This window comes from Camellia sinensis, chromosome 12, assembly GCF_055761805.1.
Source record: "Camellia sinensis isolate YWXY chromosome 12, ASM5576180v1, whole genome shotgun sequence".
In the NCBI taxonomy this organism is placed as follows: Eukaryota; Viridiplantae; Streptophyta; class Magnoliopsida; order Ericales; family Theaceae; genus Camellia; species Camellia sinensis.
In genome coordinates this window covers 92736704-92759213 of record NC_138972.1, presented here as the reverse complement: position 1 = coordinate 92759213, position 22510 = coordinate 92736704, and the positions used below count along the sequence as shown (strand labels likewise).

At 30.6% G+C, this 22510-nt stretch overlaps 1 protein-coding gene across 2 annotated transcripts; it reads right to left on the bottom strand.

Moving 5' to 3' along the window:
* Window positions 1-21: 21 nt before the first annotated feature.
* Window positions 22-12120, bottom strand: LOC114291198 (alcohol-forming fatty acyl-CoA reductase). Of its 2 annotated transcripts, none has more exons than XM_082899236.1 (10): window positions 11829-12120; window positions 11636-11739; window positions 7891-8093; window positions 7656-7756; window positions 6548-6740; window positions 5983-6147; window positions 4684-4765; window positions 3451-3726; window positions 423-550; window positions 22-320 (listed from the first exon to the last, which is right to left on the bottom strand). In XM_082899236.1, the coding sequence occupies exons 1-10, from the start codon at window positions 11905-11907 to the stop codon at window positions 173-175; spliced, it is 1479 nt and encodes a 492-aa protein (XP_082755362.1). In that variant the 5' UTR covers window positions 11908-12120; the 3' UTR covers window positions 22-172. The 2 variants fall into 2 exon arrangements, with proteins under 2 accessions (XP_082755362.1, XP_082755361.1); XM_082899235.1 differs by having other exon boundaries at window positions 5983-6150; window positions 11829-12008.
* Window positions 12121-22510: the final 10390 nt, after the last annotated feature.

Genomic DNA, 22510 nt, shown 5'->3' with positions numbered 1-22510 from the left:
AAGTGTTTATTGTAGCATGTCTAGAAAAACATAAACAGGGATTTTTTGTATTAAAGACAAATTTAAAATGTATCTATGCCAACAAATTCATACATTTATTGAAAATACACAAAACACACTGACAGAAGCACTGAAACATAAATTTTTGAGATCTTGTGATTCTTTCATCACTTTACATAGATTTTACTACGCCAGGTATATGAATGTTCATGAAGTAGTCTTCCCAATTAATGATTTTAGGATCAAAGTAAAATACTTTTGTTTCAACGCTGCTCTCTTTTACTGTCATTTGTAGCTTTTCTGTGTTGGTATCATCATAGCTAAAAGCAAAAACAAGCTCATTATTAGGCACAATGATGATTATAAACATTTATAAATTCCACTAATACAATTTTATAGGTAGTGAATTTGTATATACTTACACGCCCTTGAAGAACAAGTAAGGTTGGTAAAGCTCTATCATTCGCATCACGAATTTGATCTTTCGATGAAGATCGACATACATGCCATGAAAATAATGGCAAAATGTTGTGTTTACTGCACGCAATCCCTAAAAAAAGGGAGGAAAAAAAAAAGAAAAGAAAAAAAACATAGGAAATAAACCCAAAAAAAAAGGGTCAAGATTAGTGTTCATGTCAATCAAAAAATCTTGAGTTAAGCTTTCATAATTTATTTTTAAAAAATAGAATTAGTTTAACGAAAATAAATATTAAAAAAAATATTTTAAAATTAAAAGAAATTCTAAAGAGAATCAAAAGTATTTTTTAATTTTTTACAAAGTAGTTTTAAATTATAAAAAAAAAAGACAAAAAATAAATTTTAAAATCTCAATCAAACAGGGTGTAAGCCTTGTTTAATGCAACTTATTATAAGTTAAAAAATTATAATAAAAAATCATAAGTTAAAAGCACAACTTCTCTAACTTTCAAATAATCAAATTTTTTTCAACTTATTTAAGTTATTTTTATTTAATAAGTTGTAAGCAGAACATGTACCAAATAGTTTGACATAGTGGCCCTGTTTGGTAGAGTTTTTTTTAAGTTAAAGGTTGATAATCAAAAACTAGAAGCTAAAAGTACCCTTATCCTAACTTCCAAATAATCAGATTTTTTCAGCTTATTTAAGTTATTTCTGCTTAATAAGTTATAAGCAGAAACTGCATCAAATAGTCTGGTATAGACTCCCAAATCAAAATAAGCTATAATCATAGGGATTACAATTTGAAACCGGCCCGATGGGGACCCGACCCCCCTACCCCGAATTGAGCGGGTTTTTCCCTAAAAATACCCCCGACGGGACGGGAATGGTATTTAAAAATCAATCCCTCAACAGATTCAGGCCGGGGACGGGGATAAGTGTCCCAGCCCCGTACCCGGCCCAGCCTCGTCCCCGTTCCCGATCCCCGGCCCGGTTTATTCCCGATGTTAAATTACAATTTTACCCTTATATATATATAAACCAGGTCTCAGATCTCATTTCATTTCTCTCTTCTCTATCCCGTCTCCGTCTCTCAACTCTGTCTACCTCACTGACTTCTCTCTCTCTCTCTCTCTCAGATCCACCACCATCGCCGTCCAGCTCGCACCACCACCACCACATCGCGTCTCTCATCCACTCCCTCTCTCTCAACGTTGACGACCACCACCGTCGTCTAGCTCGTACCACCACCACCACTACCGCGTCTCTCATCCACTCCCTTTATCCTCGACGTCGCCGACCAAAATATGAGAATGAGTCAAGGGAACGATTAGACCAATTGAAGCTTTTTTGATTTTTTTTTAGCATTGAAGGTTTGATAGCGACTTTGGGAAGACACTGGTTGGTGTTTTTAACGTAAAGAAGGAAAGAAGTTTACTTTATTTTTGTATGTAAAGGAAAAGGTTTAGTTTTGTGCAGTCTGGATGGAATCTGTGATTTATTATTGAGTTCTATTTTAATGACAAAAATACAACTAGAGGATTCTTAATTAAATTATAGTTTATACACAGATCAGATCTTTTTTCTTTTTTTTTTCAGATCTGTTTCACAATTTTTTTTTTTGTTTTTAGATCTGTTTCAGATCTGTCTCGGATAATGAGTTGTATTTTATGATGATGTTGTTGATGTTGTTGTATTTTCGGATGATGAGTTGTATTTTCCCCGTCCATTAATAATTTTGTTTCAGATATGTTTTTAGATGATGTTGTTGTTGTTGTTGTTGTTGATGATTTGTATTTTCTGAATTTTGTTAATGCTCGGGGTCGGGGAAACCCGATCCCCGTTGGGGGCGGGGATGGGGCAGTGATAAGTTCCCCGTCGGGGATCGAGGCCGGGGCTGGGGCAGGGGAAAATTCGACCATCGGGGATCGGGGACGGGGAGGGTGATCCCCGACCCCGCCCTGCCCCGTTGCCATTCCTATATAATCACCACATAAAAGCTATAAAAAAACAACCCCAGATTCCAAAATTAAGATAAACTATAATCAGCTCATTTAAGCTGCGACAAACAAGGTTATAATATTGTTTACTAATTAGTTTGATGAGTGTCATGAATTCAGCAGAGTCAGGAATTCAGTGAAGAGGGGGTACAAATCAATGACAATATTGATTTTGTTTTTTTTTTCTCATACTAAACAACAATGAGATATCACTAAACTTAAATATTAAGAGTCCATTTGGATAATATGAATTTTAAATTAAAGGATTTGAAATTAAATTTTAAACAAATATTGGGAGAACTATTTTAGGTGGATTGAAAATTTAAAAAAGAAGATAAGTTGAGATAGAAATTATATATTTTAGTAGAGAAATTTTATAAAACACACCGCAAAAAAAAATATCTATCATATGCCGCAGTTATGATTTTCGTGATCTTTAGTTATGACATATTTTAGTATTAGATATAAATTAATTATAACTTCTTGTGGTTATTATTTTGGTTATGATTAAAGAAATCTTGGGTTATACATCAAGTAATGATTAGTTATGACTCATTCTAATGTTAGTTATGACCTAATGATTTTTTTTTTTTTTAATAATTGAAGATGTATTGCTTGATTATAATTTATATAGTGGTCATTTCAGTTATGAATAAAAATAATTTGATTATGAAAATTTATAATATCAATACCATAAAGTCATAACTTGTGTATGACACACTCCTTTTAGATGTGTATAATAGAAGGATCCATTTAGTTGTTTCTTTGCATTAGAAGAAAAATTTATAATAGAGGAACTATTACAATTTTAAAAAGAGATATTATTTTAATTTTATAGAAGCTATATATGATATAAGCATATTACTATAAATATCAAAACTTAAGGGACATGTACCCCGATCCTACATTGGCTTCGTCCCTACATGGATATGATTAAAAATTCTCATCCTTTTTTAAAAATAATATAAATTGCTAGTATGTAGATTTTTTTTTTTTTTAATAAAAAAATAAAAATAAAAACAAGAGAGGAGACCTTGAGTGGAAGCAAATAACGAATGGCCATGTATTTGTGGAAGGTATCCATGGAGGTGAGGAGTGTAACTTGGCCAACTTTGATAGGCTTGCCATCCCTACCAATCCATGGATGCTTTTTGAAGTAACTTTGGCTGTAATCTTTAATATATTCTAATTTTATTGGATTTGATACCGAAGATCCCACTTGGTATATCATCATCTCACGACAATTAGGCTTGTTTGCATGAGCCGCCATTGCAACCACCATTGAATTCACCACCATGTCAGCTGGTATCTGCATATATCAAAAAAATGTCTCGAAAATTATCGAGAATTTAATATCTATAGCGTATATTTAAAATTATTGTTGCAGAGTTACGCTTTAAATGAATCTTAATTATCAATATTAATTAAGAAAAATAATAACTCAGTTGGAGGATGAAACAAAAAAATCAAATTAATGATAAAATTTAGAAATTTTAATTATTAAAGTCATATATTTTTTCATGTATGTGTAATTACTTTTGAATAATTGACCTGATTTGTAATTTTCACTATTAATTTCTAGTCAATTTTTTTTAAATTTTTTTTTTTAAAGAATTGTAGTATAATATAATCTAATATATAGAAAAAGATGACCATCATTTGCATGATACATATAATACTAGGTAATTATTTAGTAGTATGACACACTATGGTATTATTTATATTAATTGAGGGAGGACTAATTAATAAATAAATAATCATGTACATAATTAATTATAGTTACACAAAATGAATGATCTACGTATAATTAATATGTACTCCCTCGGTTGCATGCACATGATTATTGATTTATCCAAAATATAAGTTACATTTGTTTTGTATTATTAGGTAGGATTTAATTGTAAGAAATATAAATTTAAAAAAAAAAAATCAATATTTCTTTTGTGGAATATGAAAATTTAATCCGAATAACAAAAATTGTAACTGAATGTAAATTTCATAAATTAATAATCTCAAATCTATGTTATAATCTATCCAATCAAATAGGCTTTTAGATCCATGACATTTTTCAAAATCAAACATGATTTTTGTCAATTCTATAAAGTAACAATCCAATTTTCCCTCTTCAAATCCTTAAACAAACATGGTCTTGAGAGTTTTGTTCACTTATATATCATTGTCATGTTGGTTTTCTTGTGATGTCACACTAGAGGAATATTGATTAATAATTTAATAAATGAGAAAATTGAGTTAAAATTTAGCTCACCAAATCAAGTATACATTCTAGATCACCAGGGAAGAATGTCAATTTCCCTTTGCCGTAACCAACAATTAAGCTATCAACCGTTCTGCAACAATGTCAATTACATGTTGAAAGACAGACCAATCAAGTGCCACCAAATATATCTGTCTAATATATTTTATTTTTTAAACTAATACTGTAATTAATAAGTCCAGGATCTTTCTACATAAATAAATTTATAAAAGAAAAAAATTTGAGTCTTATACTTTAACAAGTTTTTTTTTTTTTTTTTCCCATTTATATTAGGTAAATTACACTCACACCTTTTGAGATTTATCTTTAATACAAGTATCCCCTTAAGTTCTAAAAATTACATCCCCTCCCTAAAGTTTAAACTTTCATTACAATTTAATTCTTCCATTAGTCAACAGTTAAGTCAACTAACGGAAAAAATTAATATAAAAAATTAATTTTTTAAAATACCTATTTTACCCTTATTTGCATATACAAAATTAACAAACAATTTAACATTTAGGAAAATTATTTATGTCTCAGTTGTGGTTTTTGGGTTATGACCTATTGTGACATTAGTTATAACTATTGATTATAACATTATTTTATACTTTATGCAGTGCTTGGTTATAACTATTTTTTTTAGTTATTATTGAAAGTGATATAATTATAATATTTGTAATAATTAACACCGCAAAAACTTGTGTACCATAACATTACTTAAATGTTTCATAGTATAATAATATGTGTATTGAATGGATTTTTTTTTAATTCCCTGCAAATTTTCTTTACTCATCTAGTATTTTTTTTAAAGAAAAAGGTTTTTTTTTTTTAATAAGAGTAGAATAGGCATTTTAAAAAATTAATTTCTTATATTAGTTTTTTCTGTTGATTGACTTAACGGTTGATTAACGGAATGATTAAATTGTAGTGAAAATTTAAACATTAGAGAGGGAAATGTAATTTCTAAAATGTGAGAGGATATTTGTATTAAAGACAAAATTCAAGGGGTGTCAGTGTAATTTACCCTTTATATTATGAAAAATATTGAAAATGATGGTTTCTTAACACAAATGAAAACAAAACAAAAAAAACAAAAAAAATGAACATATGATCACACAGTTTCATTTCGAACAAAATGAAAAAATGGTTTGGAATGAAATTAAACTTAGAATGCTCTTATAGCTAGGCAAAATGTTGATTATTACCATATATATATGTGTACATATTTATTATTATTATTATTATTATTATTATTATTATTATTATTATTATTATTAGAATTTAAGAAAGTTTTGGTGAAGAATTTACCTCAAACCTTCAATCCAGCCAGGGAAGGGTTCTTTGTAAGTACTAGTAATGATGGTGGGTCGGAGGATGACAATTGGCATTTCATTTTCTTTCATTTCTCCCAAAAGCATCTCTCCCATTGCCTTTGTAAATACATATGTGTTTGGCCATCCATACTTCCTTGCTCTGCTAAAAAAATAAAATAAATTTTTTAAAAAAAACATAGAATAATTTATTAGGGCTGTGTATAATTTTTTTTTTATTTTAAAAAAATTATATCACAATATTTGACATAGCATAAATTTACAATCTCTAATATAAAATAATTTAAATAAATTAAAAAAAATTGATTATTGAGATACTAAATGGAGGATTATTTTAATTTATGCTTTCCAATTAAAATTGAAATATGTGAAAATATATTAAAATATCAAAGGTGCATAATTATATGTGAAATGTGTAGTGTGATTCTAACTTTTTTTTGAAATTATTTGATTCTTAAATAAGCGATCATTAGTAAGATCCTAAATAAATTAATAAAAGTTTTAGCAAGTAATTGAGTTGATTAATTTAGATTGTTTCATACCTTTCAATACCCAAATCCTTCATTGTCAAGGTAATTTCTGCTTCTGTAGTCTCTTTTCCCCTAAGCTCACTCAACCTCTCGGCCACAATTTTCTTCTCCATTTCAATGTCCAATCCAAGAGTCCCATTAATTGTCTCGCCCATGTAAAAGGGTTTCTCTAAGTTGAGTCCAGCCCTTTCACCAGATACATAAGCTGAAAACACAAATGCTGATTAATTCATGGACAACCTAATTCACTAGGGTTAAGAGTAAAACTAAAAATATAAATATTGTATTTGCAAAGGAACAAAGAAGAGAGGACAAGATCATTGTCTCTATATATATGTTCAAAGAACTTCCATTAAGGAAACAAATGTAAGACAAGTAACTTGAGTTGAGCAGTTGATTGGGTTTGAGCTGGTTACTGAGCTTAATAATGTATTCACTACAAAAATTAAGATTTTAGCCATCAAAATTTAGGAATAAAATTATTTTTAGGAATCAAAGATTTTTGTTGCGAAAGGTGTCATTATTATATTTTTAGCAACGAAAATTAGACATTAGTGATGAATTATTATCTTTTTGGAACCAAATTTTTTGTCTATTTTGAGACCAAATTATTTTGTCCCTAAAGTGTATTCATTAGTGACATTTTCAAAATTTTGTCACTAAAAGCCTTATTTTTGAATTTTCGAGAAGACCTTTTAGCGACTATCCTAACGATGATAAAAATTGGTCCCTAAATGTCCTTTGTAACAAAATTTTCACTTTTAAAGACCAAAAAAATTAGTCTCTAAAACTCTTATATGTTGTAGTGATTTGTGTTTAATTTATTTATATTTTAAACCAATTTGCAACGATATTCAAAAGCATGTTTGAGTTTTTTTTTTATTTATTATATAGTTATATAGTGCATATACTCAAAAAATTAAAATAAAAAGATTCATTTTATAGCCTCAATACAAATACAAAGTGAACATTTTCCATTAACCCCATGTAATATTTTATCCATCAATATCGGGACTAATAAAAAATTATAACAATGAAAGGATAAAATAATTGATAAAGTTAAATCTAATGAAAAATTAATTAATTAACTTCCCAATTAATTAAGGGATTATATACTAACCGGTAGATACGTGGAGGAGCATCATTATCTTAGCACATTTCTTTGCAAAGTTGAAAACATGCTTGGCTCCCATTGTATTGAGACTCAATGAAACATCATATCTACATAAAAAAAAAAAAAAAAAAAAAAAAATTGAAACAATGAAAACAAAATAAACACATACACTTGCACACATTAATTTATTGTGTATTGTTATTATAGAATTAAATGAATCTAAAATTTTGTTAGATCATACCTGTCATCAAAGTTGGTAGTTGCAGCTACATTAACTACAATGTTTACTTCTCTCCACATCTCTTCCACCAAGTTTGAGTCTTTCACTCCCAAGTTCTCAAGTGTAATGTCACCAGGGACAGAAGTGACTTTTTCAGAAATAAATGAATTCCAATTTGCTCCCAATTTCTCTCTTAGAACCCTGTACAAGTCCTTTGCTATCACCTAACCAACATTCATAGAATTAAATTACAAACATTGTACTTCATCACATCAATAAATCCATTAAAAGTTATGTGAAAATGAAATGATGCACCATTTTGTTTGAAGCTCAAAGCTCATCCTAACCACCAAAAATTATATAGCGTTTTGGAAATGCCATGTGACTGTAACTAATTATATTTTGTCATTTTTCTCATATTTTTTTGGGCTATGTAAGTACGCAACTCTTTGTTATTGGATGGGCACACTATCACTTTAAAATTTCTAAAAGATCAAATAATTATTCAGCTGATGACAATTTATAGGATTGTCATCATAATGCCAAAATAATTAAAATCTTAATATACATTTCAAAATTTTTTAATATATTTTCACATAAATTTATATATTTTTTATACGTCTATGGAAATTAGTGGCTGTCATTTGTTTGATCATTGGCATTTCTCTTATTTGAATGGCATTTACGGGTAATGTCATGCAAAGTAATAAATTTATAAAATAAAATAATTAGGGGAAACTACTATTAAGTGGTAGTAAAAAATTATTACAAATTCATGATAAATTATAATATTAATTATTAATATTTATAATATTTATCGTCCATTTATAATTTTTTTTTGTTAATACTACTGTGATGTGATGTGTTCAAATAATTATTTATTGATCTAATATCAATCAGATCATTAAAGTGACCATATGATTATGATTATTTATTTAATTAATATGATTTTTTATATAACTAATTCGTCACAAGTTTACAATGACCCAACAACACAACCAAGTTAAAATTTTCAATTAAAGACATGCACCTTCTTTTTTGATATATTTATTAAGGAGTGTTTGATAACATAATTCAACACTTAAAACTGAATTGATTAAGTGGTAATCAATTAAATCTGTTTGATAATCATAATTGATATCTCTTAAAAATCTAAGTGTCTTAAAATATAGGCTAAAATTTAAAAAAATTCTAAATCATATAAAACATACTTAATTGTAACTGAATTTATAAATACTAAATATAAGTATCAATATATACTATTATAAACTCACCATCACTATCACTACTACTACCACCACCACCACTACTAGTACCACCATCATGCCACCGCCACTATTACCACCACCACCATCATCGCTATTGCTACCGCTACCGCTACCGCCATGCCACCGCCACTACTACCACCACCACCATCATGCCGCCACCACTACTTCTATTATCATTACCATCACTATTGCTACCACCACCGCCACTACTATCATTTCTGCTACCACCACCACCATGCTACTATCACTACTGCTACCACCGCCACCACCATGCCATTATCACTATCGCTACCACCATCACCACCACCGTTGTACCACTACCATCATTACCATGACCACTATCATAATTTAAAAATTAAAATATATAATTTAAAGGTAATAAATTTTAAATTTAATTTTATACATATCAAATAATTTATTTTTAATTCAACACTTAAATTTTTATCAAATAATTTTTCAATTTAAAAAATTCAATATTCAATTTTTAATACTTAATTTTTTAACTTTTAATTTTAATATTATCAAATAGCACCTAAATTGACGTGATTGTTTGTGTAAATTGCCACCTAGGCAGACAGCAAGTTTCCGTGCCAACGAAGACTTGACTTATTATTATTACTAATGACAGGTAGATGCTATATGTGTGCCATTTAAATAACAAAGAATAAATAAGAAATTAATTAATATTACAATATGTATATTACTTAAATAATAAATGTGTTTTTAATGAAATATAAAATTTTGACTTCAAACTTTATTTGAGCTTTAGGACAATAATTTTTGGCAGTGGCTTTGGTCCAGTTCAAGATCAGACTGGACTATGCTGTTGGGCTCGTGGGGGCCCACCACGGGTCCTATTTTGATAATATGAACCGTTCAATATGTAGAACTCGTCGAGTACTATATACTTTTAAAAAATCACGTTGATCGGATATCGATAGCTATATGAACAAAACAGTTTTTTATCAACGGTTAATTATTTCACCATCCATTTTTTTATATACAAAACTGATTTGATCACATAGTTATTGATATCCGATCAACATAATTTTTTATAGGCATGTAGTACTCGACGAGTTCTACACGTTAACGGTTCGGATTATCAAAACGGCCCCAAAAATTGGCCCCATAAGCCAAACTGAACGGGTCCAGTCTTGATCTCAACTTGAGACAAGCTGAAACCGTAATTTTTTATTTTAATATCTACAGATCTACCACATGACATGATGAAAAGGTTTGAAAGTAGATTTCACATATATTAATATTGATATAGATAGATTATTTCCGAACCTAAAAAAAATATTTCTATTAGTGGTAGACCCTAATTATTTTAATTTTAGTTTACTAAAATCCAATTAAAAATATATTTATTAGTGGTAGACCCTAATTATTTTTATTTTAATATACTAAAATCCAATTAAATCTCGTGCTTAATACCAAATCCAAAAATAAAACTATTTTTATTACTAAAATTCAACTGATTTTACTTTACCAAACTTCTCTTTAATGCAATTCATTATTTTGAAATTGAACTTTCTTATATTTTCTCTAAATTTGTTCAAATTTTGTGTCAATCCAGGTTTTAGAATTTGAATTAATTATTACTTGTTAATTGTTTATTTAATCAAACTAAGATGCGCAAATTAGCTATGCCCACGAATTGTGTTTGATTATGTATTGTTTGGTAACCAAGAAAATGTAAAAAGAATAGAGCCACAGACCCTCCAGCAGGGCTGCAGTGTGTAGAAGCTGCTTGTGCTTACCCACGAAAATTATTAAATAATTATAATATTGTTTACGCATTAAATAAAAAATCGCAACTCACCACTCTTTTAGCACAAAACACTGCAGAAAAGTTTTAGAGACAAAAATGTATTAGAGACAGAATATTTTTTTCGTTAAAAGTATTATTATTTTATTTTTAGTGGTAAAATTAAATATTTAGTGATAAATTATTAACTCTTTGAGATTAAAAGTTGTCTAAAAAAATAAACATTTTTGTTACCAGGTTATTTTGTTTATTTTGTTTATTTTTTTCTAAAAGTGCATTTATTAACGATATTTTTAAAATTTACTAAATAAAAGCTCATTTTTTAACTCTTTGAGACGATTTTTTAGCGACTGTCTTTGCGACAATTGAAATTAGTTCTTAAATATTTTTTACAATAAAATTTATAATTCTAGAGACAAAAAACTTAGTCTCTAAAATTCTTATATGTTGTAATGAAATATGAAATTTTATTACAAAATTTCGTAATATTAACCACAAAATGCGTAATTTCGTCACAAATTGACGTAACAAAAAATGTCATAACCAAGTCACAAAATTTTGCAAATATCAACTACAAAATTTTAAACATTTTATTACGTTCATTTATGACTAGGTGACACATTTTATAATTGATATTATAAAATTTTATGATAAAATTACATATTTTATAATAGGATATAATGTAGATATGGTGTGCACCCGAACATTTTCGTTGTTGCCCGCATACCTCATTTTGCAACCGTTGTGAGGCTGACTTGGCATCTGCAGCTCTTACAAGAAGATAAAGCTTCTTCACATTTGGTTGAACTCTTAGTATCTTTTCCACAAAAACTACAACCCATACAATCAAATCATCAGTCTATATATATAGACAAGATACATTCTATAGAGAGGAAGAGAGAGGGGGAGAGAGAGAGTACTCTTTGCTAGAAAGCCAGTGGCACCAGTAACTAAAATGGTCTTGTTCTCAAGAACCTGGATAACACTACCCAACTCCATTAGAGAGTAAAATGACAAGAAAGAGAAAGAAGTAAAGAAAGTGAGAAACAGGAAAAGAATGAGAGAGAGAGAGAGAGCAACTGAGATACAATTATGTTTGCTTGTTTAGGCCAATGTAGTGCATCTTATATATATACAGATAAACATATATGGAGTGGTGCTACAATGATATAGAGGGTGGAGTGCACCCAAGTAGTTGTTAAATTCTTTGATAAATTTTAGAGAGTTTGGTTGGTTTATTATACATAGAAAAACAAGACCCACCGCAATTCACTTTTGTTTCCATGATTTCGTGAGGTTATCTACATATTTCAAGCCACATTTGTCACAACATGCACCAGAATTTATTTATTTATTTATTATTAATTTTCTTTGATGGCACATTAGAATTGGCTAGTTGTGTTTAATAAATCTAACCTACCTCTAAGCAATATGTGAGAATACATTAATTAACCTCTCAATTATTATCTCTATTTGAAGGTGAACTAACTTAGAAGAGTAATACATTTAATATCTCTAGGATTTTTAAACTTAGAATATCAGAGTGCTCTCGAGCAACATATATGACAGATCTCTTCTTTGTTGACCTTTCTTCATTATAGGCTAATTTTTTTTTTTTCCACACACCGTACAATCCACTTTGATAAACTACAAACAAGTTGAGAGGGAGATTTGAGATTTGAGATTTGAAATGGGCCGAGCTAATCTGAGCCTTAGCCAAGGTTTTTACTCGAACAGAATGAGGTCGTATGTTACACCAGGGTTTGATTATGGCAGGGCATTGGACATGCGTTGGACCGAAGTCACAGCCTGGTCGAGTCGGTGATAGGTGGAGATTCTAGCCCGGTTTGAGATATGCATTTCCAGAGGACGGAGTTCGTTCTCAGAAGGCCAGATTCCACCGAGCAAGAGCTCGGTCGATTTTGGAGTCGGTTGGATCCGCAAATAGGTTTGTTCGGTAGCACCGAACAGGTAGCGTGGCCTTGACAAGGATTGTGGTACCGCGCTTGTTATAGCTTAGCGAGGTATGCTACGTGGCATAACTTAATTGCTGGAAGGAGATTTCGCCGTCCGTATGCGTTAATACCGTTAGGCGATATTGACATTCGATGTTTAGTAGTATTTGCACGCACACGTGGATGAATGTAAGAGGGGAACATATCCACGCGTCAAAAGGAGGACAGACAAAGAAGAGCGTGCATAAACTATATAAACGGAGTTGTATCTCCATGCAGAGGTCTGGAACATCTGGTTATCAGAGCTACCTACCCCTTCATCTCTCTTTCTCTCTTCTTCTCTCTAAGTGTGCTAACTTGACCGTCAGAGAGTTTTTCCGGCAGTACACTGCCAGATAGCTCACCATTTTGTGTTCTCAGGTCACTCAGAAAGAAGCGAAACTTGGATACGAAGAGTACGAAAAGCGACGAATCTTCCCTTCCCGTACACAAGCTAATTCCTACATTACACAATAACTCTCAATTAAATTGCCATTCTTACAAGTGTGAATCTCTTTCTCTCTATATATATGTATTAATGTACTATGACCCACTAGTCACTATACATTTGGGTTGGGTGGTTGTGCATATGCATTTGTTCTACTTTCCACATAATGACATATGCAACTGATGGTGGCCTCAAGTTTGGCCATCCCCACTATTCCTATTTTTGTAATATTATGTACTCAAAAATTTTATTCAGAATTTTATTTAAAAAATTAATAAGTGATTAAGATTCATTCTTAGTATGGATTCATAAAACACTAATTAAATCTCAATCTTACAATTCTTTTCCTAATAAATTTTTAAACAATAATTCTGAATCAATAAACGTTGTTATTTAGATGTATCGGTGAGATTTAAACCTTTGTTTTACAAAGTTGTAAATCAAAAGGTCATTGCTTTACCATTATTAATCAAAACCAACTCTTTATTATATTGATTTGTTCAGCATTTTCCCATTAACTATTTTTTATCCATTTGTGTGTAAGTGTGTCTCACTAATTTGACAAATGCAAAAATGGGTAATAAGTGAAGAAAAGAAAAGGTGGGTAGCTAAAGAAAAGGATTTGCAATAAAACCCACCAACTTTGTCATTCTTATCCCTTTCCTACCTCTTCATAATAACTCTTTATTTAATTATGAATTTATTTTAATTTTAATTTTAAAATTTTATGTGAATATTTGGTGTAACTTTTACTTATAGTTTATAAGTTAGAAATAATTTAAATAAACTAAACAAGTTTATTATTGAAAAATAAGGTGAGAAGTATTTTTAGCTTTTGTTTCTTAAAAGAAGCAAACTAAAGAGAGAAAAACAATTAGATATAAAAGTGCAATTTTAAAAAAATTAAGGGGAACATGATGTTCTTAATCTCAACGTGGCTTCACCACCACGGACAATACATCTGCTTTAAATCCATAATGCTACATCGTCATAATCTCATTTGAAATGTAGTGATCCAATTTATTATAAATTTCTGACTCAGATTAACTTTAAATCTGCAATATATGCATCAAAGTTCTAAACAAAAAATTTGAGTACATAGCATTTATGGCCTGAAATATTCTGAACATGCTTGTATTGTATATTGACGTGGACACATGTATTTATTTATTTTTTTCAAATGAAAGGAGAAATGAAAGGAGAACAGAGTTAAGAGTTTAGTACAAGCAAATAAACAAAATGGGTAATCAGACCCTCCTTGAACTACCAGACACCATGTTGCCTGCAACTAAAAAGGAAAGGCTAGAACTTGGTGGGTCATCTAAGAAGACAAGATGCTCTATTTGGCTAACTCCAATGTTCACGTGGACACATGTATACATACTAGCGGTTGGGCACACACGATGTGTGTGCAAATTAAATAAAGAGGAATAAAAGAAAATAATAATGAAATTAATATTATAATGTGTACTTAGCTTAAGTGGTATGAGTCTTCATACTTAAACCTATGATCATGGGTTCAAGCCTTGTCCATCTCTTTGTTTAACTTTTTTTTTAAAAAATAAAAAAGAAGACTGCCACATGGCATGAGGAGAGTAAAGCAAGCTTCAGGACACCATATTATGTGTTCACTTTATAATAGTATATAGATATGGTAATATCAACAATTGTTGTACTTAAATTTTGGCTTCCGACTTTGTTAGTACCTTTATTCATTTTTTAAAAAAAATTTGAGGTCTAAATTCAAGTAATGCAAAGTTGTTTCATATACAACTCCAGTTAGGAATTTACGGTTTACCTACCCTATTGATGGACATTTTGATTCTACCTCTCTACACCTAATGTGTTGGTTGATGGGTTGTGGGTTCTCATTAAGAGCTAGCATTGGTGGACTCAGTCAGTCTATAAAAACAGAGGTTAAACTCCTCTGTGGATTAAGTTGATGAGCTTTTTTTGACAGGCTCGGTCTAAGCGTGCCCGTGGGTCAAAACTTTAGACTCAATTCCTATTCAATGGGTGAGCCAAATAGACTGGATACGTGCTTGGCCCCGAGCCATCAGGCCAAATGACAACCCTTAGTTTTTGATGGTCACATTTATCGTAGTTCATTAAAAATGTGGTACGATTGGTACACGATGTCACTATCATTTGGTCAGTGATTTTTTTTTTTTCTCAATTTTTTTGTTCCAATATTTTCTCAATTATTAAATTACATGGGAATTTCGATACACGAGTATCTCAAAACATGATAATATGGTTAAAAATATGTAGAAATAGAGGAACAAAAAAAAAAATTGAAGAACTAAGAACTGTCCATCAAGTAAAATGCCAATATAAAGTGTATCTATACACTAAGAATGCTACATCCACACAATTTCCTCCACAATCCTCATAAATGAGGTGACAAGCAAAATCTAAATAGTTGACCCACACTCTAATTGATATAGAATTTGTATTATATCTTGCGATCTCATTTGTGAGAATTGTAAAAGAGAAAATTGTGTGGATGAAACATGTTTATAAAAACATAATAGTTACATTGATACCATAAAAGAAAATTAAGTTGGTTGAAATAAATATTTATTTATTTATGCACATCTTCTCAAATTCACAGACTGTATTAACACAAGTTATTAAAAACGACATTGAAAGCAATGAAGTTATTGTCACAGCGTTTTAAAATAAGATGACAAATGCAATGAAGTTGTGACAATTTAAGATATGTTCTAAGTGAAATTGAATATAATTAATTATTCATGACAAGTTCAAATTAATTAACTTGCATAGACAATGGTATTTGTTGGTTGGCAAATGGTATTTGTTTTATTGGGTACCTACGTAATTGCAACATCAATTACAAGAGTATTTAAAATTATGAAAAACAACAAAACAACATTGTAAAATTGTTTTCCAATGTTGGTCCAATTCAGTACTGTGATTTTAAAATTGAGATTTATGCTGTGTTTGGTTGGGGGATTTGGGGAGGGATTTGGAAAGGGAAAGGGAAAAAGTGTGTGAAACTATGTGAAATGTAAATATATTTTTTTTACATTTCATCTACCTTTTCCATTTCCTTTTCCAAATCCCTCATCAAATCCCTCAACCAAACACAGCATTAGGGTGTTAATAATTTTTAAAAATTCACAACTGTGACATCCGATTATTAATATGTACATGCCAATACTTTTGATGTTTGTACATTAAGACCCATAGTGATACATGTCTCGATACCATAATTTAAAAACATGCATCCAACATCCAAACGACAGTTACTAAGGTATATTTTCTTCTTTATATTTAAAATTTTATTCAGAAATATAAATGTGTGGTCCAGATTTAATGTATACATTATCTTACAATATACCATTTGAATCTCAACCCTTCATTTATATTCTAGGTCATTTTCTTGGTACAAAATTCTGTATACTTAAACTTTTCCTAGCTAATAAACACCATGAAGATTTTGAAAGAATTTATGGTAACCTTGCTGCCATGACATCTGTGACTAGAAGAAACCACAGTACAATGCTTTTGAAAACATCGAGCAAACTGAAACTAAAGCATATAAAAAAAATTCATGTGAATTATTGTTGGGATTTTCTTACTTGCCAAGACCAATTTGTCTCAATCTTCACATCTATTTTACATTATATAAAGCATATATTTGACTTAGTGCAAATTGTTTTAACATTTTTTTACTTTTTAAAAATGCTCTTCTTATTCAGTAGTTGTCATGTCACCATTCATACCTGTGGGAGGCTAAAATGAGCTATAGAGAAGCAGGACCAAAAACTAGGTCTCGACTGATGAACTGGCAGGTCCAGGAAACAATATGAGTCCAAGACCCGGGGTCCAGACATAGGATCGGGAAGCAAGACCAGGACACGCTCCAAAAAGGGGCAGCCTAAGTCAAAGGCCTATTCATGAAGTAATGGCCTAACTAACTCCTAGATAATCGCGCCTAAGCAGTGCACGATCCTTAAAAAAAGGGATTGACGTGAGGATTGGGAGGAGACATAACCGCCACAATGGCTAGTCGGAGCAGAGTATTTAAATAAAGGTGTCACCCAAAACTAAGGTATACACACACATCCCAACACCCCTACTTGAACTTTCACTCACATTTTCTGCTCCTTTGTCTATTGGTTCACTAACTTAGGTGTTGGAGAGTCTCTAAGCTGCTCCTCAGCTAGAGCCCTTATTGATTGTGAGTGTGTTTCAAGTTCTAAAGAATATAATAGCTATCGGAGCGCCGCCACAACCTAACGGTTCAATTTATATCCACCACAATACCTAATAACTGTTACATTTAATAATTATTAAAATGATTTTTATTTATCAAATTGTCTAAAATTACTAATTAGTTTTCCTCAAGTATTAAGCTATTCAAAAATTTATATACCCAAGTTGGTTGTACCATTGTCACAATTTTTATTTTTCTTGGGAATGAACTTCTCACCCAATAACTATTATATCCAATAATCATTTGAATGAATTTTTTTTCCCTTCATTAAATCATCGAAAACTACTAATCAATTTTTTACAATCATTAAACTATTTAAAAATTTAAATATAAAATTTTAAAGGCATTGAACTCTTTGGTCAGAAGATATCGTGTGACCTTAGAAATTGAATTATTAGGTGACAAGTTCCTTTTGGAATTTGGCGGAGGGTGATGATGCCCTAGATTACTTATCGACAACCCCACAAATCACCATTTAACAATTACTAATTAATCCACCTTACCATAATAAATATAGGTTTTAATATTGTAGCCTGAAGAAAGTAACATTGCCTTTGTTCTTTTTACGACCTTAGCCAGAAAAAATCTTATGAAGGGATCATTAGAATATGTTTGGAGCCTGTTTCTCCTCAATCTAATGAATGAATTGGACCATATTATCCGGGTTTGTGAGATCATCATGGGCCTATTTTGATAATTTGAATTATTTATTTTTTTATCACAACGTATCATCCATGAAAAAAATCAAGTTGATCTGATACTCGTAACCACAAAATGTTTTCATATTTATCTTAAAAAAATGAATAAGAAAAATTTAGTTTCCAAAAATACCATAATTACATTTATCGGGTAGACTTAAAAATTTGGGGAAATTACCAATAATAATAATAATAATAAAATAGAATTTGACTTTGTAATAAAATAAATCCTAAGTTTTAAATTTTATCAATTTAAACTCTAAACTTTTAATTTATTTTCAATCTAAACCAGGTGCTAGGGGTGGGCGCAGGTCGGTTGCGGCCACGGAACCTTCAATCTGCCATTCGTCCGCTAGATTGGCGGATTGAAGAAAATCAATCCGCCATTCGTCCTCCAGATTGGCGGATTGAAGAAAATCAATCCGCATCCGTCCGCCAATCCAGCGGATGCGGATTGGCGGTTTGGCAGATGGATACGAATCGGTTTGGCGGTTTGAAATTTTATAAATTTTCAACATAATTCAACTTGTGCACTTCCTATAAAAAAAATATATATATTACAGTCAATGACTTAAAAAAGTATTACAATTATTGCATGCCTCATCTAAAGAAATAAAGTTTGAAACTTTAGATTATCACAATCACTGCATGCCTCATCCACATATTACAATCACAGCATGTCTCGTCCACATAAAGTATTACAATCTATGGTTCTTAAAATATAAAAACAATTCAAACCACCAAAACCATGAACAGAGCAATAGTAAAGATTGTATGTTTCTATATTGTTACATTTATATATGTTTTTGAAAACAAAAATCAACCAGCATATATCATATTTTCTATTTATTACTTTTAGAGTTAGATTTAAAAATAAAAAAATATAGATAAATAATACGCTTATTTTTTTGAATTCAAAAAATATATTCAAGTTAAAAACTTTTTTTCAACAAAATATTTGAACTCTTTTTCAATTGAAAACACAAACAAAATATTTAAACAAATTGAAAACACAAAGTCTTATAAATTACTAATGGTGCTCGCGGTTTGGCGGTTCGGTTGTGGCCAAAGGAACCTCAAATCCGCCATCCGTCTGCCAAATTGGCGGATTAGAGAAAATCAATCCGCAACCGTCCGCTCGTCATCACGCATCCGTCCGAAATGCGACGGATCGGTTCGGTTCGGTCGGTTTTGGCGGATCGGTATATCCGCTGCTCACCCCTACCAGGTGCCTATTTTTCTTAAGTAAAATCGATGGAAAAATAAATATTTGTGAAAACCCATCTTTTAATTATTCTTTAAAGAAAATTTATTAATTAATTTTGTCTACAGTCTATCTGAATTATACATTAGTGTAAAAGTTAGTTTTAAATTGACTCAAATCAATCACTAACAAGACATTATTAAGAATAATAATTTTGTGGGTGTTCAATATTTGTTGTTTATAAATTATTTTAATTATGATTCAATATAATAACTATTCTTACTAAATACCTTAGTTAAAAATCTTAGTGCGTCAATTTTCAGAAACCCACACAAAAAAAAAATACAAACAAACAAACCATGGGCAAACAACCCATAGTTCCTACCAAACCCACCATCCTTTATAAAATTTAGGGAAGAACTTATAAAAATTAGAGAAAGTTTGCTCTTAGAAATTGGAGAAAGGGAATAGAATGTTTTTGAGGAAATAAAATAATGGAAAGAATGAGAGGGAGAGAGAGATGTCTTCAATATTTATATGCATGCAAGCCTTCCTTGTGCATGGAAGCATCCGGTGAGGAAAAAAAAAAAAAGAGAGAAATCCCCAAAGCCACCAAGCTTGGTGTTAGGAGAGGAAGAAGAGTAGGAGATTAAAGAAGCCAAAATTCTCAACCATTTTGTCACTCTATTACTAAGTAAGAAAACCCTCTCAACCCTCTCATTTTGTTTTTATATAATTGAAAATTTTCAGATTACGTACATTTGATACATTGTCTGAAACTGTGTTGAGAATAATCTGTCTTGAATCTGCCAGCATGTTACCCGAATTTTAAGACAATTTTATACTCAGAATTTCGAGATGATTTCTTCTATAAAGTTGTTGATAATGATGTCTAGTTTATCTAGAAATTTTTGGAAATAATTTTTGAGCTTTCTACGAATTTATACAAATTTTTAACTAAATCTGAAACTGTGTTGAGAATAATCTGTCTTGAATCTGCCAGCATGTTACCCGAATTTTTAGACAATTTTATACTCAAAATTTCGAGATGATTTCTTCTACAAAGCTGTTGATAATGATGTCTAGTTTATCCAGAAATTTTTGGAAATAATTTTTGAGCTTTCTAGAATTTATACAATTTTTTAACTAAATCTGAAACTGTGTTGAGAATAATCTGTCTTGAATCTGCCAGCATGTTACCCGAATTTTTAGACAATTTTATACTCAAAATTTCGAGATGATTTCTTCTACAAAACTGTTGATAATGATGTCTAGTTTATCCAGAAATTTTTGGAAACAATTTTTGAGCTTTATACGAATTTATACAAAATTTTAACTAAATCTGAAACTGTGTTGAGAATAATCTGTCTTGAATCTGCCAGCATGTTACCCAAATTTTTAGACAATTTTATACTCAGAATTTCGAGATGATTTATTCTATAAAGTTGTTGATAATGATGTGTAGTTTATCCAGAAATATTTGGAAACTATTTTTGAGCTTTCTACGAATTTATAAAAATTTCTAACTGAATCTGAAACTGTGAGATAGATTTTACCATGTATTTGAAAATTTATTAAAAATTCTATACTAAGCCAAATCTGGAAATTTCTAACTAAAAGATGAAATTTGAGAAGTCTAGTTTCATGATAAATTTTTAGATTATGGGTTTGATCTATAAATTTAAGCATGGAATTAATGTAAGGAAATGTGACAAATCTGTGTTATAAACACCCTTGGAATTTCTTTAGAATTATTTATATGTTATTTTTGGAAAAATCTTTCTGAAAAATAACCATAACATGTTTATTGAGTATCCTGTAGATTGATATGAATTTTAGAGTTGTATAAGTAATGTATTTATAATTTTATTTGCAAGGTTTATACTCTGAAAATTTTTCTGAACAGAATAAAATCACCACTTTAATATTATGCTAGTCTAATTTTGTAAATCAAAAATTTGTGCATGTGTGTGTTTAGGGTTTAATTCTTATATCTAAGTTATTATATCATACCATGGTTTAAATAAATTGTTTATTTAAATTCTGTACTTTTATTTAGTATTGTGTGACACATGCAATATTTTATGATTGAGAATTTTAATGAGTTGGTATAACATTACTTGTGATTAAAAATTTGGAGTTATTTGTGATTAATATCAAAATTAACTGAAATGATTAACGACATATACAAAGTTAACAATTGACGGTTAATACCAGTTGTTCGGGGTGAGTCTTGGTTTAAAGACTGTACGAAATTAAGAGTTGACGGTTAACACCGGTTGTTCAGGGTGAGCCCTGGTTTTGAGAATTCTCACGTAAATTGTGTTGCGAAACTCTAAGATGGCACGGGACTTATTTGAACCCTTTTCGATATTCGGTTTTGGAATAAGGGTGGATGTGCAGGTGGCACACAGGGAGGTTGCTTACCATTGGCAGACCGTTTCCTTGGGGCAGACCACGGATGCCACTACTTGGGTATATAACTCCGGACGTGGGCATCCCTGGTAGTTACAGTTGGTAACACTTAAATATTTGACCAAGGGAGGGTTTCAAATTAACCGTTGCCATGCTTAGTGGTTGGTGAGTTAAATCTCTTTGGTGAGATTTCGAGTGTCACCTAAATTATTAAAATTACTGAAACTATTCTAATGGTTGTAATTTCTGTGTATAATTATATTGTCATCTCATGTTTAGAATATTATTATTTGTCTCTTAAAAAGAATGGTAGGTTGGTTACGTTTTCTTACTATGTTGCAAAACTCATGGCATATATTTTGTTGCCCTGGCGTTTCATGCCAGATTATGTTGAAGAAGGGACTGAGGCTGAAATTGGAGCTGCTGCCAATATCGAACCTTGGCTGACTTAGAGTCAATATTTTGTCAGAATAAAATCCTGTTATCCCTTGTATTAGGATTAAACTATGTTGTGACGTTGTGTGTGAACTTGTAGTTTTATTCTGTCGTTGGACTTTGGCTTTGTAAGAACTTAAAAGTTCATAACTAGTAGTTAAAATT

Bases quoted from the DNA above. Each gene is read 5' to 3' on its own strand.
- LOC114291198 (XM_082899235.1), bottom strand. From the start codon at position 11,907: ATGGAGTTGGGTAGTGTTATCCAGGTTCTTGAGAACAAGACCATTTTA. The intron at 7,757-7,890 runs GTATGATCTAAC...TTTTTTATGTAG, and splicing joins ACTACCAACTTTGATGACAG to ATATGATGTTTCATTGAGTC. The intron at 321-422 runs GTAAGTATATAC...TTTTGCTTTTAG, and splicing joins TACTTGTTCTTCAAGGGCGT to CTATGATGATACCAACACAG.